The 16,135-nt window shown below is 49.6% G+C and overlaps 1 protein-coding gene across 1 annotated transcript in view; it reads right to left on the bottom strand.

Moving 5' to 3' along the window:
- The window catches only part of SLC22A4 (solute carrier family 22 member 4), a 29,332-nt gene continuing 13,197 nt past the window's right edge, over nucleotides 1-16,135 (bottom strand). Inside the window, exons 5-10 of the mRNA XM_068158063.1 lie at nucleotides 13,683-13,809; nucleotides 11,618-11,718; nucleotides 9,653-9,867; nucleotides 8,573-8,755; nucleotides 4,424-4,559; nucleotides 1-2,874 (exon numbers count right to left, since the gene is read on the bottom strand). Coding sequence (XP_068014164.1) covers nucleotides 2,799-2,874; nucleotides 4,424-4,559; nucleotides 8,573-8,755; nucleotides 9,653-9,867; nucleotides 11,618-11,718; nucleotides 13,683-13,809 — 838 coding nt within the window. The 3' untranslated portion in view covers nucleotides 1-2,798. The remainder of the gene's footprint in view (nucleotides 2,875-4,423; nucleotides 4,560-8,572; nucleotides 8,756-9,652; nucleotides 9,868-11,617; nucleotides 11,719-13,682; nucleotides 13,810-16,135) is intronic.

A 16,135-nucleotide genomic window follows, 5' to 3' on the forward strand; every position in this document is an offset into this window, starting at 1 on the left:
GCGGGCTAAACAGTGCCAGGGCACAGCTTTATTACAATGAAGACAGAAGTTAATGAGTGACAATTACAACAGCTCCAACTATGCTGTAGCAGATCCATTAAGTCAGCTGAGGATCAAAGGTTGCACTGAGAGACCCAAGTAAACGTGACAGAAAGTGACAGAGGTGGCACAGCACAATGGTCCCTCTGGTCACTTGCAGTGATCCAGCGGATGCTTCCCTCCTGTGTCCAGGTTGGAGTCTTCCTGCTGTTTCCCAGCTGTCTGCGAGCACCACCTGGGCCCCACTGAGTGACACAGAAAACTCACTGAAGACTACAGCAAGAGACTCAAAGCAGCTTTCTAGCAACACACCTCATTTCTGCCAGCAGCTGCTACAGCAGTGCTGGCTTCTTCAGCCTTACAAACCCCAGAAACTGGCATTCCAGACTCATCATCCTCGTTTGATTCTTCGACCGACTTTTCACTTTCTTCAGAAATCCTCTTGCAAGCCTGGGAGAGAGAACTGCCAGAGGGCAGCAATTCTCCTTGCAAATGGTCCATCAGCTGCAGCAATCTCTCTCTCTTTCCTTCTCCCCATACCCAGACACTGTAAGGCCACCTGCCAACATCACATACTTGCCCCACAGGCATTCCACTTTTGTCAAAGATGTGTTTATTTTTGAATCTACCACGAAAAAGACCAAAATGTGTCACTAGCTTGAGCTCAGTGGTCTAAGGAAGGAAAGCGAGACTGATTCAAACAGGGATTAACCAAACCAACCAACCAACCCACCCCCACAACTTTGTTCTTATTAAAAAAAAAAAAGGAAAACCAGGGTTTAAGATACTACAAAGTTCAAGAGTACAAAAATATTCACCTTTTAGAAATAACCCAAAGCCCAGAATCACAATAAAACATCAACTTCATACAAAAATCTCCATTCAGATACAGCCCCCTGTGTTCAACCAAGTCCTCAAACAAGTCCTGTGGCGCTAAACAGGTTTGGATGAGAAATGCAGTTCTGCCCAACCAGCTAGTCTGTAGATTAACTCTGCAAGAAATAAAACCAAGATTAAATACTGCTGTTGTTAAATGGGATTTGGGCTTGACAAGGGATGAAGAACATGGGGGAGGTGGGAGGGTCGCAGGCTTGCTTCATGCCACTTGACATTTCTGGCAAAAGCATGCCTGCAGCAAAAGAGTATGAGAGGAACCCGAGTATTTCCACATCCCAAAAGAGCAGCTTGAAAGAACTGCACAAATTCTTTGCATTTAAATGTTTGAAAGCCTTATATTTGTGCTTGAACCTACTGGGAGAGCCTCACTCCTCTGCCAAGTGCCAGCACAAGACAATTTGCTGTGAGCTCCCCATGTCTGAGATGAGACAGTGTGATTTTGTTGGTCCCTACAGAAGGTGAATCGTGGCTTAGGCTGTCATTTATAGAGCATAAAAATCAGTCTACCAGGCCTGATAGACTCTATGTGACCAAGATGTGCAGGCACACCCAATAAGTAGAAAAATAAAAGGTATTTACTTATTATTTTTCTGTTTGTTTTCAGACTCTGTAGTGTTCATAAAACAGTAGTAGCACAACCCTTAAGTTCCATGTTTGAGTTTTCACCCAACCGAGCTCTGTTGAAGACCTGAAAAGTAGGATTTGGAAAGCAGAACATTGGCTTTGTTTGCTTTTGTTTGGTTTTAAAACAGCTGTGCTCCCAAATAAGCCCTTTAGTGTTTTCTGACAAGCTGCAGGTGAGCATCTCCAGTGCAAAACATCAGCATTTCAGGAGCATCAAATTCTCTCGCAGTTTGTAAATGCTACACAAAGGTTTTGCAGAGGGTTTGGAAACTGCAGCAAGCTTTCTCCAATGGTACAGGACAATGTCATAGCTAGTCAAAGGAGAAATGAAGGGCTTTAAAAACAAACAAACCAACCCAAAAGATCTAAACAACTACTTATGCCAATACACCCTGAAAAACCTGAAAGCTAAAACTGCCCAGCATGTTCAGATAGGACCAGTGACTTCTTAAAGCCTCTGTTTCTTCTGAAAGCAGGCTCAGCCCACCAGAAGGTCAGCAAGCTCTAGACCTGTCTGTGTTAAGGGCTTCCCCCTGTCCTACAAACCCCTGAACACGGATGAAGCCCAAAGATTTCAATAGGCTCAGGCTTTATGAAAAGCTTTTAGAGAGAGAAGTGGATCCCAGCTCCTGAGGAAAGCAAGCAACATCAAAAGATGCTCTGATGCCTTGTTTAAAAGACATCCTCACAGTTAAGCCTGCTTCTGCTATGCTACAACTCAGTTGTGCTCCCACTTAGTCTATGGGGCTTTGGTCACAGATTTCAAAGGAGGCTGGGATCTTTCATTTAGGGGCACATGCTGAGATTTTCCAAGCCAGACCCACAGCTCCCCTTCATCCAGTCAACACCCAGAATGAGAAACCCATCAGTGCTCTGTTGGGTTTTTTGTTCTTTAAGCAGCTTTCATTGAGAACCTGACTGACTGCAGTCTTTGCTGGTTTGTTCCTAAGGCTCATTTCTGGATTGCTCCTTGCATCAATCATGTTCAGCACAGGCAGGCCACCATTTCTCAATGGTGTCTGCTGACAGAGTCCAGGCATCAGGACACTGGATTACAGATAAAAAGTCCTACAGGAGCAGACAGCATCTGTTCAGTTAACTATGTATTTGGGTACAGTAGCACAGGGAATAACAACTATGGCACAGTAGACTTGACTGTTGGGTTTTGTTTGGTTGTAGAAAATGCTTGTTGTGAAGATCTTGTTCTTCTTTTGGCCCCATAGAGTGTGCATCCTTCTTCACAAGGGGGTTGCCAGTATTTTAGGACTCTCCTTTGAATTTCTAATGCCAGTAGTTTGCTGCTCATTCCTGAAACTGAAAGCAAGAAAAGATTCAGAATCACAGAATGGTTCAGGTTGGAAAGGGCCTCAGAGATCATCTACTGTAGCCTCCGTGCCATGGGCAGGGACACCTCTCAACTAGACTTGGTGGCTTCAAGGCCTTATCCAACCTAGCCATGAACACCTCAAGGAAGGGGGCATCCACAACCTCCCTGGGCAACCTATTCCATAACCTTACCACCCTCATACTGAAGAACTTCTTCCTAAGATCCAGTCTAACCCTACTCTCCCTCAGTACAGAGGGTTGGCGCTGTAACATCTGCCTTGCCAGACAGCAGAAGCTGTGCAGCAAACACTTGGAACTTGAACACACAAGATCAGCAGCACAACTCTAATCTCTATGTTAGAGTTTTCATCCAATCTAGTTCTGCTGGACACTAAAAATGTAGGATTTGAAAACACAAATATTGGCTTTGTTTGCTTTTGTTTTGTTTGAAAACCACTGTGCTCCCACACAAGCCCTTTAGTGTTTTCTGACAGCTGCAGGTGAACATGGAATTGTGCTTGACTCTAGGATTTCTAGCTACAGTTCATCAACTGGATGAGAGGGAATAGACTGAAGCTTGAGGAGGGGAGGCTTAGCCTGGAGATCAGGAAGAAATTCTTTAGAGTGAGGGTGGGGAGACACTGGAACAGGTTGCCCAGGGAGGTTGTGGATAGGCTGTGCCTGGAGGTGTTCAAGGCCAGGTTGGATTAGGCCCTGAGCAACCTGGGCTAGCAGAAGACATCACAGGCCATGGCAGGGGGTTGGAACTAGATGATCTTCAAGGTCCCTTCCAACCCAAACCATTCTATGATTCCATGATAGTTGCTTATAAAGGCAAATTCTCTTCCAGTACAAATTCTCACTAAACTGAATGGTAGTTATGAATGGTAGACACTTCAGTTTCCCTGTGATGCTTCCAAGAGTCCTTCTCCCATGACAGTAGCTCTCAAACACTGGCTGTCTCCATTGCACCAGCGCTAGAATCTACATCCACAGATTTCAGTGGAGATGTCTGCCCAAAGTACCCTAAAGAGCAAAAGAAATATCACTGCTTAAAGCTAAACCAACTAAACCATCAGAGAAGCTGTCCTGGTATGCCTCTAGCCTCTGAAAGTAAAAAAGTCAGGGTCTTCAAATCCTGTGTTTAATCTGGAGTAGTTCCTCATGAAATAACACTATGAAACACTTTACTCTTCCATCCTACCACGTGAATAATTTAAGTGAAGAGTTAAGGAGAGTGAAAGATATAAAAGGGTGGAAAGCCTTGGGAGAGACGAAGCAGCAGCTTCAAGGTGATGTGAAGGTCAACTTTGCTTTGCAGTGCCTGCTTTTGAGCACATCAGCTCTCAGGTTCAGAGATTTGGAGAAACTGCCAAAGTCTGTCAAATTAACAAGCCTCAGAAACAATCTAGAGGGCACTTTGGAAGCTTTGGTGTTCTGCAATGGATCTGATGAAACATGTTCAGTGATTGCGAAAAGGGCGTAGAAAGAGGTCCTGAATTCTTATGAGGCAGGGGATGAGTGAAGGCCACCTTACCATTTCACCTTCAGCATTTGCTCAAAGCTCTCAGGCAGAGGATTGCCATAGCTCTCCGGGAGGAACAGGGTGAGGATCCCAATCAGCACAGTCAGGCTCCCCATCAGGATATATGGTAGGAACCTGTCGTAGGCACCTGGCAGAGCACAGGACATGACAACAGTGCTTAATGTCCACAACCAACAGACCCACATGTCAGACTCATATTGCAGGCAGAGATGAAACACAGAATTAATTTGGAATAATTACAGATTCACAGATTGCATTGGGTGGGAAGAGACCCTCAAAGGTCATCTTGTCCAACCCCCCTGCAGTCAGCAGGGACACCTTCAACTAGATCAGGCAGCCCAGGGCCACATCAAGTTTGATCTTGAATTATCTCCAGGAATGGGGCCTCAACCACATCCCTGGGCAGCCTGTTCCAGTATTTCATAACCCTCATTGTGCAGAACTTCCTCTTGATGTCCAACCTAAATCTCCCCTGCTCCAGTTTCAAACCATTGCCCCTCATCCTGTCACCACAGGCCCTTCTAAACAGTCCCTCCCCAACCTTCCTGTAGGTCCCCTTCAGATATTGAAACGCAGCTCTAAGGTCTCCCTGGAGCTTATCCTCTCCAGGCTGAACAGCTCCAACTTTTTGAGCCTGTCTTTGTAAGAGAGGTGCTCCAGCCCTCTAATCATCTCTGTGGCCCTCCTCTGGATCCACTTCAGCAGGCCCATGTCTCTCCTGTGTTGGGGGCCCCAGAGCTGGGCACAGTACTCCAGGTGAAGTCTCACCAGAGCAGAGTAGATTGGCAGAATCCCCTCTCTCAACCTGCTACCCACTCTTCTTTTAACGCTGAAACGTTCATAAATACCAAAGGTGAATCCAAAACTGAATTATATCTGTCACCCATCAGCAAACAAAGGGATTTTTCAGTTAAAAAACTACAGTTTCATGCCATGCCCCATGTTTGTATACAGCTAATAGGGTTTTTTTTTTGTGTGCATTTTCAACTGGGGTAGCAAACATCATCCTAAGTGTGCTCTGCTGTGATCACTGCTGAGTCTCCACTGTCAATGAAGCTGAAAGAGGGTAGATGTAGACTGGAGATCAGGAAGAAATTCTTGACAGTGAGGGAGGAGAGACACTGGACCAGGTTGCCCAGGGAGGTTGTGGATGCCCCCTCCCTGGAGGTATTCGAGGCCAGGCTGGAAGAATAGAATAGAATAGAATAAATAGAATAGAATAGACCAGACCAGACCAGACCAGGTTGGAAGAGACCTTCAAGATCATTGCGTCCAACCTATCATCCAACACCATCTAATCAACTAACCCATGTAACCAAGCACCCTGTCAAGCCTTGAGCAACTTGGGCTAGTGGAAGACATCCCTGCCTATGGCAGGGGGGTTTGAATTAGATGATCTTCAAGGTCCTTTGTCACCCAAACCATTCTATGATCAGGAAACAAAAGCTCCGTTAAATAATTCAATATGAGGGAATAAAACTGCTCCAAAACACCCAAGCATTCATCAGCTGCCTGGGATTGTGCAAAAGGGAAGAGACTGAGAGCAGCTGAGCATGCCAGTTTCAGACTAATGGGCTGTTAACGAGGGAATCCTTAAATATCTTCTTTATTGCAAGGGGAGACAGGGTCAGGCCTCCTGTGACAGACAAGAGGTTCTGACCTTGCTCTGCTCAGAATATTATTTTGGACTGGAAGGCAGCAGCCCCTGCCAGCAGCCTGAAGCTAGAGCACAAATGTTTGGGCTGGGTGCAAGAGCTTCAAGTCACAACAGCACAGCAATGGAAGGTCTTTCAGTAAAGGGATTAGGGGGCAATTCAAAGTTGAGAAAGTATCAAATTGAATTTGACAGCATTATTTTTCAGTTGGGATAGAGCAGTGAGTTTATAATGTAGGAAACAAACTGGGGCTAGAGGGAGGAGCCCAGGGTACTGCACACAGAGCCAACCTTTGTGATTTGATCTGTGTTCATGAGCTGGTCCTAATTTAGCTGGAGCAAGTAACCAGCAGCAGCTGATGAGGTTCTCTTAAACCCTCCAAAAGTTTAGGAAACTGTTATGATGAGTGGAAGATGAGTTTTCTAAAGGCTCAGCCTATGGAACCTTGTGAGAAAACCAAACCAAAACAACAACAACAAAAAGAACAAAAGAGTAAAAACTTTGTACTGTCTACATCTTTCTGTCCTATTACCTATTCTGCAATGGAGACTGAAGACCCTAGGGAGCATCACAGTCCTGCTGGCCCTTTTCCTTTACATTTGCCCTGTACAAGTATGAAATAAAACTGATGTCATGCCATCATTTTTGGTAGAGTGTGCTGCAGCCACACTGGGATGTAGAGGTGAGACAACACAGGTGAGCTACAAGTAGCAGTGTCCTTTCTCCTGGCATGGGGAAACAGCATTAATCCCTTAGCATTAACACCAGCACAAGAGTCAGGCTCATATTGTGTCAGAGGTCTCAGCAGGAAGAAAAATTGAGTTGCAGGGGAGAGCTGAGATGGGTCTTGTAATGGCAAATCAAATCATGTGTGAGCAAAGGAAACAGGAGATTGAGCACCCTGGACTCAGAGAGTATTCAGATACTTCCACTCTTAATCCCCTAAGCCTTGTCACCCTTCCTTGTCTGCAGCATGAGGATCATTTCTGTGTGCTTCAGAATTACCAATTCGTATTTGTGCAGCACTCTGAATGTGATAATAAGGAGGGGGAGGGGGGAAGCCTCTAAGGCCAAAGACCAAGGCAAGAGCAGTATGAAAAAGCAAAATTAAATCTGAGTTTCCTGGCTTAGTAACTCAAAAAAAAACAAACCCCCAAAAGAAAACAATCACTTCATGAAGGTCACAAACACACTCTGGTGCTGCTTGATGTGCATGTTTACCGTGGGTTTCTTCAGGGAGGACAAGTTCAGGGGATGTCTGGATTCTCATCTGGCTCCTCTGCTCCTGACATACCCATCCTGGGATGCCCATGAAGAGAACAATGCAGTGACTTTCCTACTGCTAGATTTCCCTACTTCTTGTCACACTGTCCTGGGACACTAACCGTCATCCCAGAACTGTCATTCTGGTCCTGGCTGGAATAATCCTCACTGTCAATACAGGCTGGGGGAGGAGGTGATACAAAGCATCTCTGTGGAAAAGAACTGGGGGGTGCTGGTGGGTGAGAAGCTGGACACATGAACAGGCAATGTGAGCTTATATCCCAGAAGGCCAGTCACATCCTGGGCTGCATGCAAAGCAGCGTTGCCAGCAGAGAGGTGATTCTGCCACTTTGCTCTGCTCTGTTGAGACCTCACCTGGAGTACTGTGCCCAGGTCTGGAGCCCTCAATACAGAAAGGACATGGACCTGATGGAGAGGGTGCAGAGGAGGGCCACAAAGATGATCAGGGGGCTGGAGCACCTCTGTGAGGACAGGCTGAGCAAGCTGGGGGTGTTCAGCCTGGAAAAGAGAAGGCTTCAGGGAGACCTAATAGTGACCATCCAGTACCTGAAGGGGGCTGCAAGAAGGCTGCAGAAGGACTGTTCACAAAGGCTTGCAGTGACAGGACAAGGGGCAATGTCTTCAAACTAGGGAAGAGCAGATTTAGATTGGATATTAGGAACAAGTTCTGCATCATGAGGGTAGTGGAACACTGGAACAGGTTGCCCAGGGAGGTGGTTGAAGCCCTATCCCTGGGGATATTCAGGGTGAGGCTCAACAGGGCTCTAGGCAACCTGATCTAGTTGAGGATGCCCCTGCTGACTGCAGAGTGGTTTGGACTAGATTACTTTCAGAGGACCCTTCCAATGCAGACCATTCTTTGATTCTATGATCCCAGGGGTAACATCCATTACTAAGATGTGGCCGGTAATCATCCCAGCCACTCCATTTCTACATCATCATCTTGGACCAGCTTGGCCCCACTCTGGTGCTGAATGAACGGCTCCAAACCTCAACAAAGGAACAAAAAGTGCCTGGTTGTGTGAAACCCAAGGAGCTCCAGTTCATTTCCACTGTGTGTACTGAGTTCCAACCAGGAACTCAGACCAAGATGATGACTTAGAAGATGACAAATGAAGGGACTTAAAGCTGAACTGCAGAAGCTCTGATAAATTCCCTGGGTGGCTGCGTGGCACAGGGAAAGAAACAAAAGATCTCTCACCCAGGTACACAAAGTAAGGAGCGATGATGCTGCCCAGCCTGGAAGCGGTGGAGGTAGCTCCCACTGCCATGTTCCGCACCAGTGTTGGGTACAGCTCCACGTTGTAGACATAGAGCATAGAAAACGCAGCTGTGATGCCAAATTTCCCAAGCATCACCAGGCCAATGGACAGCACATAAAAATCTAGAAGGAGAAAAGAATACAATCAAGGTGAAGAAACACCACCCGCTGCGTACCACTTGTGTTGCTTTCACATCCTAAAGGTTGTATCACATTTTATTTCCCAGCAGTTCACAGCATCATTGAACCACAGAATAGTTTGGGTTGGAGAAGACCTCTAAGATCATTGAGTCCAACCTTCAAGCTAAGACCACCATAGCCATTAAATCATGTCCTAAACTGCCATGTCCACACATTTCCTGAACACCTCCAGGGATGGTGACTCCACCATTTCCCTGAGCAGCCTGTTCCAATCCCTGACCACTCCTGCAGTATAGAATTTTTCCCTAATCTCCAACCTCCCCCCCCCCAGCATAATTTCAGGCCATTTCCTCCCATTCTATCACCAGGGAGAAGACATCAATCCTCTGTATCGCTCCAACTTCCTTTTGGGGACTTGTAGAGAGCAATGAGGTCTCCCCTCAGCCTCTTCTTCTCCAGACTAAACCACCCCAGTTCCCTCACCTGCTTCTCACAAGACTTGTTCTCCAGACCCTTCACCAGCTTTACTGCCATTTGTTGTTCTTCCAACCTTCAATTTGGTTGGAAAAGAATTCTAAGATCATCAAGTCATCTAAGATCATTCTAAGATCATTCACCATCTAAGATCATTCAGATTGGATGTTAGGAAGAAGTTCTTCAGCATGAGGGTGGTGAGACACTGGAACAGGTTACCCAGGGAGGTGGTAGAAGCCTCATCCTGGAGGTTTTGAAGGCCAGGCTGGACGTGGCTCAGAGCAACCTGATCCAGTGCAAGGGGGTCACTGCTCATGGCAGGGGGGTTGGAACCAGACGATCCTTGAGGTCCCTTCCAACCCTGACAATTCTATGATTCTAAGTCCAACCATTAAAGTCTTGTACCTGCAGGAACCAGCTGAATGAAGAGGACAACACCCCCTCCCAAGAAGAAGGTGCCAGACAGGGAGTAGCGGCGAGGCAAGGAGCGGAGGAGAAGCCAGGCGATCACGTAAGCTGGAACCTCAATGACAGCTGAGAGGAAACAGTTGATGTAGGCATTGCCATGCCAGTTTGGAGTGCTGAGGGACAGGCCAAAGTAACCAACGGACGTGAAGAACCTGAGAAAAAGCAACAAACCCCGGTTATTCCAGATCCCCCAATCTCTGAGCGCCCCCTGAGTGGCCTCAGGATGTTGCAAAGCGTCGCCACGGGCATTGTGGCGGAGGAAAAACTCTCAGTGGCAACCCCTTCTTTCTAATCCTGCCACCCCTTCCAGTCACCACATCCACAGCGGCTTGAAGAGACCTCTGATTTCTCTGCTCTTCCTGCTTGCGCTACACCAAGTGAAACACGGCCAAGTGCAAGGTCCTGCACGTGGCCTGGGGCGATCTCAAGCACAAATAGAAGCTGGGCAGAGAATGGCTTGAAAGCAGTCCTGAGGAGAAGGACTTGGGAGTGTTGGTTGATGAAAACCTCACCGTGGCTTGGCAGGGTGCACTTGCAGCCCAGATGGCAATCATGTGCTGGGCTGCATCAAAAGCAGTGTGAGCAGCAGGATGAGGGAGGTGATGCTGTCCCTCTGCTCTACTCTTGTGAGGCCCCACCTGGAACACTGCACCCAGTTCTGTTTCCCCCCAACACAAGAGGGACATGGAATTGTTGGAGCAGGTGCAGAGAAGACCATGAAGATGATCAGAGGGCTGGAGAACCTCCCCTAGAGGGCAGGCTGAGAGAGCTGGGGCTGTTCAGCCTGGAGAAGGCTCCAGGTGGACCTTAAAGCAACCTTCCAGTACCTGAGGGGGCTATGAGAAAGCCGGGGAGGGAGTTTTTACAAGGGCTTGTAGTGACAGGACGAGGGGCAATGATTTTGAGCTGGAAGAGGGGAGATTTAGACTGGAGATTAGGAAGAAATTCTTTATAGTAAGTTTGGTGAGACACTGGAACAGGTTGCTCAGAGAGGTTGTGGATGCCTCTTCCCTGGAGGTGTTCAAGGCCAGGTTGGATGAGGCCTTGAGGAAGCTGGTCTAGTGGGAGGTGTCCCTGCCCATAGCAGGGGGATTGGAATTAGATGATCTTTAAGGTCCTTTCCAACCCAAACCACTCTACGATTCTATGACAAAAGGCTTTGTGGTAGTGGTTCACAAAGGCTTTTCACTGGAATGTGCTCATTAATGGCACAATGAAATAACTCTTGGAAGCTTTCCCTGCCAGCTAGGTTCCTACTTGTAGCCAGCTCCAGTGACAGGATCTCCCACCCTCAGCAGTTCCATTCCATCTTATTTAATCTTCACCAGACAGCTGGGTGGTCGGGCTGCACACCTCCAGAGCACCTTGCTGCGGCAGAAGCCATAGCTCAGTGTGCTAGCCAGGTCCTTTCTGCTGGGGAAAACACGGACAGAAAAAGGGTCCTGCTTTATCTACATGCTATAATTTGGGTCCTCATTCCTTGTGGCTGCCCAGGTAGGGACCAGGATCTCACTGAGTTGGGCACTGCACAGAAACGGATCAAAACCGCTGGCCGTGGCTGTGCTCCTTGTTATGTTACTGAGTTGCTGCCTCTGCTTCATGGACAGCTCTCTTCAAACAGAGGCTGGGAGCTTCTTCAAAACAACCACAACAGAGAGCAACAGAATTTCAAATACACAGGTTGTTACACCTGTTTTACACCAGAGTCGAGGCTAACGTCTCCATACCCTTGGCTATAAATGCAGTGCAGGTGCAGGGACACTGAGGGCCACATACTGGCCAAGGACCACCTGTAGATGGGCTCCGAGGCTGAGCTTCCTTATCTAAAGCTGGTGGCACGTGCCCTCAAGGATCAGCAAGAGTTCTATTGCCTGGGTACTTTAGGAATACACATTTCCTTACCACAAAAGTAATGACATAATAGTAATAGTTGCAATGTTTCGGGTTCGAAATAGGTCCAGAAGGATAGCCTTCTGCTGCTGCTCAGGCTTCGAATCCTGCATCTGAAGGAAAGAGGAAAACAAAACCAAAAAAATTCCCACACACCTAAGAGCAAAACAACCTCTGCACACCCAACAAGCCTGGGCAGTTTAGGTAGGACTCTAGCACGGGGGAAGCGCTCAGCCCAAGGGCCACGGCCGCACCGGGGAGGATAGTGCTTAGGTTGAGCTTGTCTCTGAGCCCAGCTGCGCTCATGGGAGCTTCTGGGGGGATTGGTTAACACACAGGAAGCGCTGAGACCACTGCACCAGGCTGACTTGAATTAAAGAGGAGTGTCAGCTGATGGCACAGGTGCATTGAAACTTCCTGCAGGATCTAACAGTACTTCAGGAGTAACTTCATTACTGAAGACATTTCTCCACTCAGCTCTCTTCTGTTCAGCCTTCACACATTAATGTAGAACATCACTCAGCTTTGCTGCCTGCTGGCACTCCACCAGGGAGGGGAACAGCTGCCAGAGCTTGGAATGGTGGCCAAGGCACATCATGGGAGCAGCCACCACCCAAGATGGGAGATGGAGGGTCCAGTTTGAGCCTTAAAGCAGGAATCTTCTGGGGGGCATTCAGGTGCCCTTCTCCCTGCATGGAGACTCCTCCCTGGGGCAAAGCCAGTGCTTGTGGTCAGGCTTTCCCCCAAGCCCAAGTTGCAAACTACCCTGGCCATCCCTGTAGGGCTTTCCAGGAGATTTCCCCTCCAAGGATGAAAGGATGGTTTCCATGGAATGTTCTTCTACAAGCATTTGAAAAGTACTTCCAACAGAGGGCTTAAGGTGCAGACATCATCCTCAGGCTTGCCTTGGCACACAAGATTCCCACAAAGGACAGGACAGCAGAGCTGCCACTTGGTCTCAAAAATACACAGAAGTCACGGTGAAGAACAAACTCATCTCCTGGAGCCTGAAACAGTCATGTCCAGTATGAGACAGCTGAACTCTTGGCTGTGAAGTAAGGAAAGTCTTTTCCTGTGGTTCCTGTAGGATGAGCTTCCCACAGCTGGAATGTGCATGTCAATTTACACCAGAAGATACGCTTGGAAAAGAAATCTTCAGCAGCTCAGCCAAAACCTAAGCACGACATTCAAGAGATGGATCCTGCCCACGCAGCAGCCTTCTCCTGCAGACACTGTGAAGGAGCACATGGTGCTTTGCTTTCTGCTCTATCAGGAGGCACAAAGCATAGGTGCTGGTTCAACAGAACAAGGTCAGATCTGACAGAGGGACACATGGCCACTGTGGACACAAGGCTGGAAGCATCTCTGCTTTCTCTGCACAAGAAAAACATCTGTGGCTCTTCAGCACGGGGACAAAGCCACTAGAGGGGGAGATGAGCACAAGAACCAACCACCCTGCTACTGCTGTTGTGCTGCTCCTTAGCTTGCTGAGTGCTGGGTTTGTGCTGGGCCATCTCCTTTTAACCAGTAAATATGAAACCGGAAAAAAACCACAGCTGGAGGAGAGCTTTGTGTTCTCAGCACTTTTGCTGCTAGCATGGCTTTCAAGTGCCCTTATAGCACTTGGGTGCTTTGGCTGGTTTCTGCAGCCTGAGGAGTTCCCTGGGGCTCCACACAGCCCCCACACGTGAGTGCTGATTGAGGGTCCCCTGCACAGCCCCACTGTGAGGGCTGTTGTTAAACTGCAAATCACTAAGTACCACACCAAGCTGAAATGGGGACAAATGCATCCTCCTCAGGTCTTCTCAGCACCCAGAGGACGAAGCAATCTGGGTCACCCTTGCTCTGAAAACCACAACCAACCACTGCTGAGGAAGAGAATTTAACTGCAAAAACCAAACAAAAACCCCTCTGGCTTCTCATTTTGAAGTCTGCAACCCAACACTTACCTCACACCGACAGCCACTAAAGAACTGCTGGTGCAACCATTTCTCTGCTGGCATTTCCCCAACAACTCAACTTGGCCAAAGAGGGGGAATTGCCAGTGAGATGGAATACCAGGCTGTAGGAAACATACCTCTGTGGTGTCAAAAAGCACAGCTGGGACAGGGACACCATTTATTTTTGCAGCCTTTTGGATAATTGCTTCTGCCTCCTTGTATCTTCCCTGGGAGATCAGCCACCGAGGAGATTCAGGAATGATCCTGCAACAAGGTGAAGAATAAATGACTCAGGGTTTTACGCAGAGCTTATTAAAAACACATGTATGGCTTTCAGGAGTTGGGCTCTCATCTCTCAGACTGCTTGCAGCAGAAGATAGGCAGCACAGAAGCACGTGGGCAATGTAATTTGTGGATTTGTCCCAGGGGGAACCAGTGGGAGAACTCACTTATGGGATGTCTTTATTCTTGTGCTGAAGGAGATGGCCCTTGTCCGTGGTGCTTAGAATCATAGCATTGTTTCAGTTGGAAAGGCCCTCTAAGATCATTGAGTCCAACCATCAACCCAACACCCCCATGGCCATTAAACCATCAACCCAAGTGCCATGGCCACACATTTCTTGAGCACCTCGAGGGATGGTGACTCCACCACCTCCCTGGGCAGCCTGTGCCAATGCCTGACCACTCTTTACAGAAATAAATTGTTCCTAATCTCCAATCTAAACCTTCCCTGGCACAATTTCAGGCCATTTCCTCTCCTTTTTTCACCTGATGCTAGAGCAGAGACCATCCCCCACCTGGCTCCAATCTCCTTTCAGGGAACTGTAAAGACCAATGAGGTCTCCCCTCAGTGTCCTCTTCTATGATGATTATAGAATCATAGAATCAATAAGGTTGCAAAAGACCTCAAAGATCATCAAGTCCAACCTGTCACCCAAGACCTCATGACTACTAAACCATGGCTTCAAGTGCCATGTCCAATCCCTTTTCGAACACAGGATGGGGAGATGATGGAGAGATGCAGAGATCAGGAGATAGCGAGGGACATGGGGAGGAGAGTGGGATGTGGGGAGGAGTGGGACGGAGAGGGGAGACGGGACGGAGGGGGGAGAGGGGAGACGGGACGGAGGGGGGAGAGGGGAGACGGGACGGAGGGGGGAGAGGGGTGACGGGAAGGAGAAGGGAGAGGGGTGACGGGAAGGAGAAGGGAGAGGGGTGACGGGAAGGAGAAGGGAGAGGGGTGACGGGAAGGAGAAGGGAGAGGGGTGACGGGAAGGAGAAGGGAGAGGGGTGACGGGAAGGAGAGGGGAGAGGGGTGACGGGAAGGAGAGGGGAGAGGGGTGACGGGAAGGAGAGGGGAGAGGGGTGACGGGAAGGAGAGGGGAGAGGGGTGACGGGAAGGAGAGGGGAGAGGGGTGACGGGAAGGAGAGGGGAGAGGGGTGACGGGAAGGAGAAGGGAGAGGGGTGACGGGAAGGAGAGGGGAGAGGGGTGACGGGAAGGAGAGGGGAGAGGGGTGACGGGAAGGAGAGGGGAGAGGGGAGACGGGAAGGAGAGGGGAGAGGGGAGACGGGAAGGAGAAGGGAGAGGGGTGACGGGAAGGAGAAGGGAGAGGGGTGACGGGAAGGAGAAGGGAGAGGGGTGACGGGAAGGAGAAGGGAGAGGGGTGACGGGAAGGAGAAGGGAGAGGGGTGACGGGAAGGAGAAGGGAGAGGGGTGACGGGAAGGAGAAGGGAGAGGGGTGACGGGAAGGAGAAGGGAGAGGGGTGACGGGAAGGAGAAGGGAGAGGGGTGACGGGAAGGAGAAGGGAGAGGGGTGACGGGAAGGAGAAGGGAGAGGGGTGACGGGAAGGAGAAGGGAGAGGGGTGACGGGAAGGAGAAGGGAGAGGGGTGACGGGAAGGAGAAGGGAGAGGGGTGACGGGAAGGAGAAGGGAGAGGGGTGACGGGAAGGAGAAGGGAGAGGGGTGACGGGAAGGAGAGGGGAGAGGGGTGACGGGAAGGAGAGGGGAGAGGGGTGACGGGAAGGAGAGGGGAGAGGGGTGACGGGAAGGAGAGGGGAGAGGGGAGACGGGAAGGAGAGGGGAGAGGGGAGACGGGAAGGAGAGGGGAGAGGGGAGACGGGAAGGAGAGGGGAGAGGGGAGACGGGAAGGAGAGGGGAGAGGGGAGACGGGAAGGAGAGGGGAGAGGGGAGACGGGAAGGAGAGGGGAGAGGGGAGACGGGAAGGAGAGGGGAGAGGGGAGACGGGAAGGAGAGGGGAGAGGGGAAGGAGAGGGGAGAGGGGAAGGAGAGGGGAGAGGGGAAGGAGAGGGGAGAGGGGAAGGAGAGGGGAGAGGGGAAGGAGAGGGGAGAGGGGAAGGAGAGGGGAGAGGGGAGACGGGAAGGAGAGGGGAGAGGGGAGACGGGAAGGAGAGGGGAGAGGGGAGACGGGAAGGAGAGGGGAGAGGGGAGACGGGAAGGAGAGGGGAGAGGGGAGACGGGAAGGAGAGGGGAGAGGGGAGACGGGAAGGAGAGGGGAGAGGGGAAACGGGAAGGAGAGGGGAGAGGGGAAACGGGAAGGAGAGGGGAGAGGGGAAACGGGAAGGAGAGG

This window comes from Melanerpes formicivorus, unplaced genomic scaffold (genome assembly GCF_026170545.1).
Source record: "Melanerpes formicivorus ecotype bairdi unplaced genomic scaffold, bMelFor1.0.p_v2 SCAF_2, whole genome shotgun sequence".
Classification (NCBI taxonomy): domain Eukaryota; kingdom Metazoa; phylum Chordata; class Aves; order Piciformes; family Picidae; genus Melanerpes; species Melanerpes formicivorus.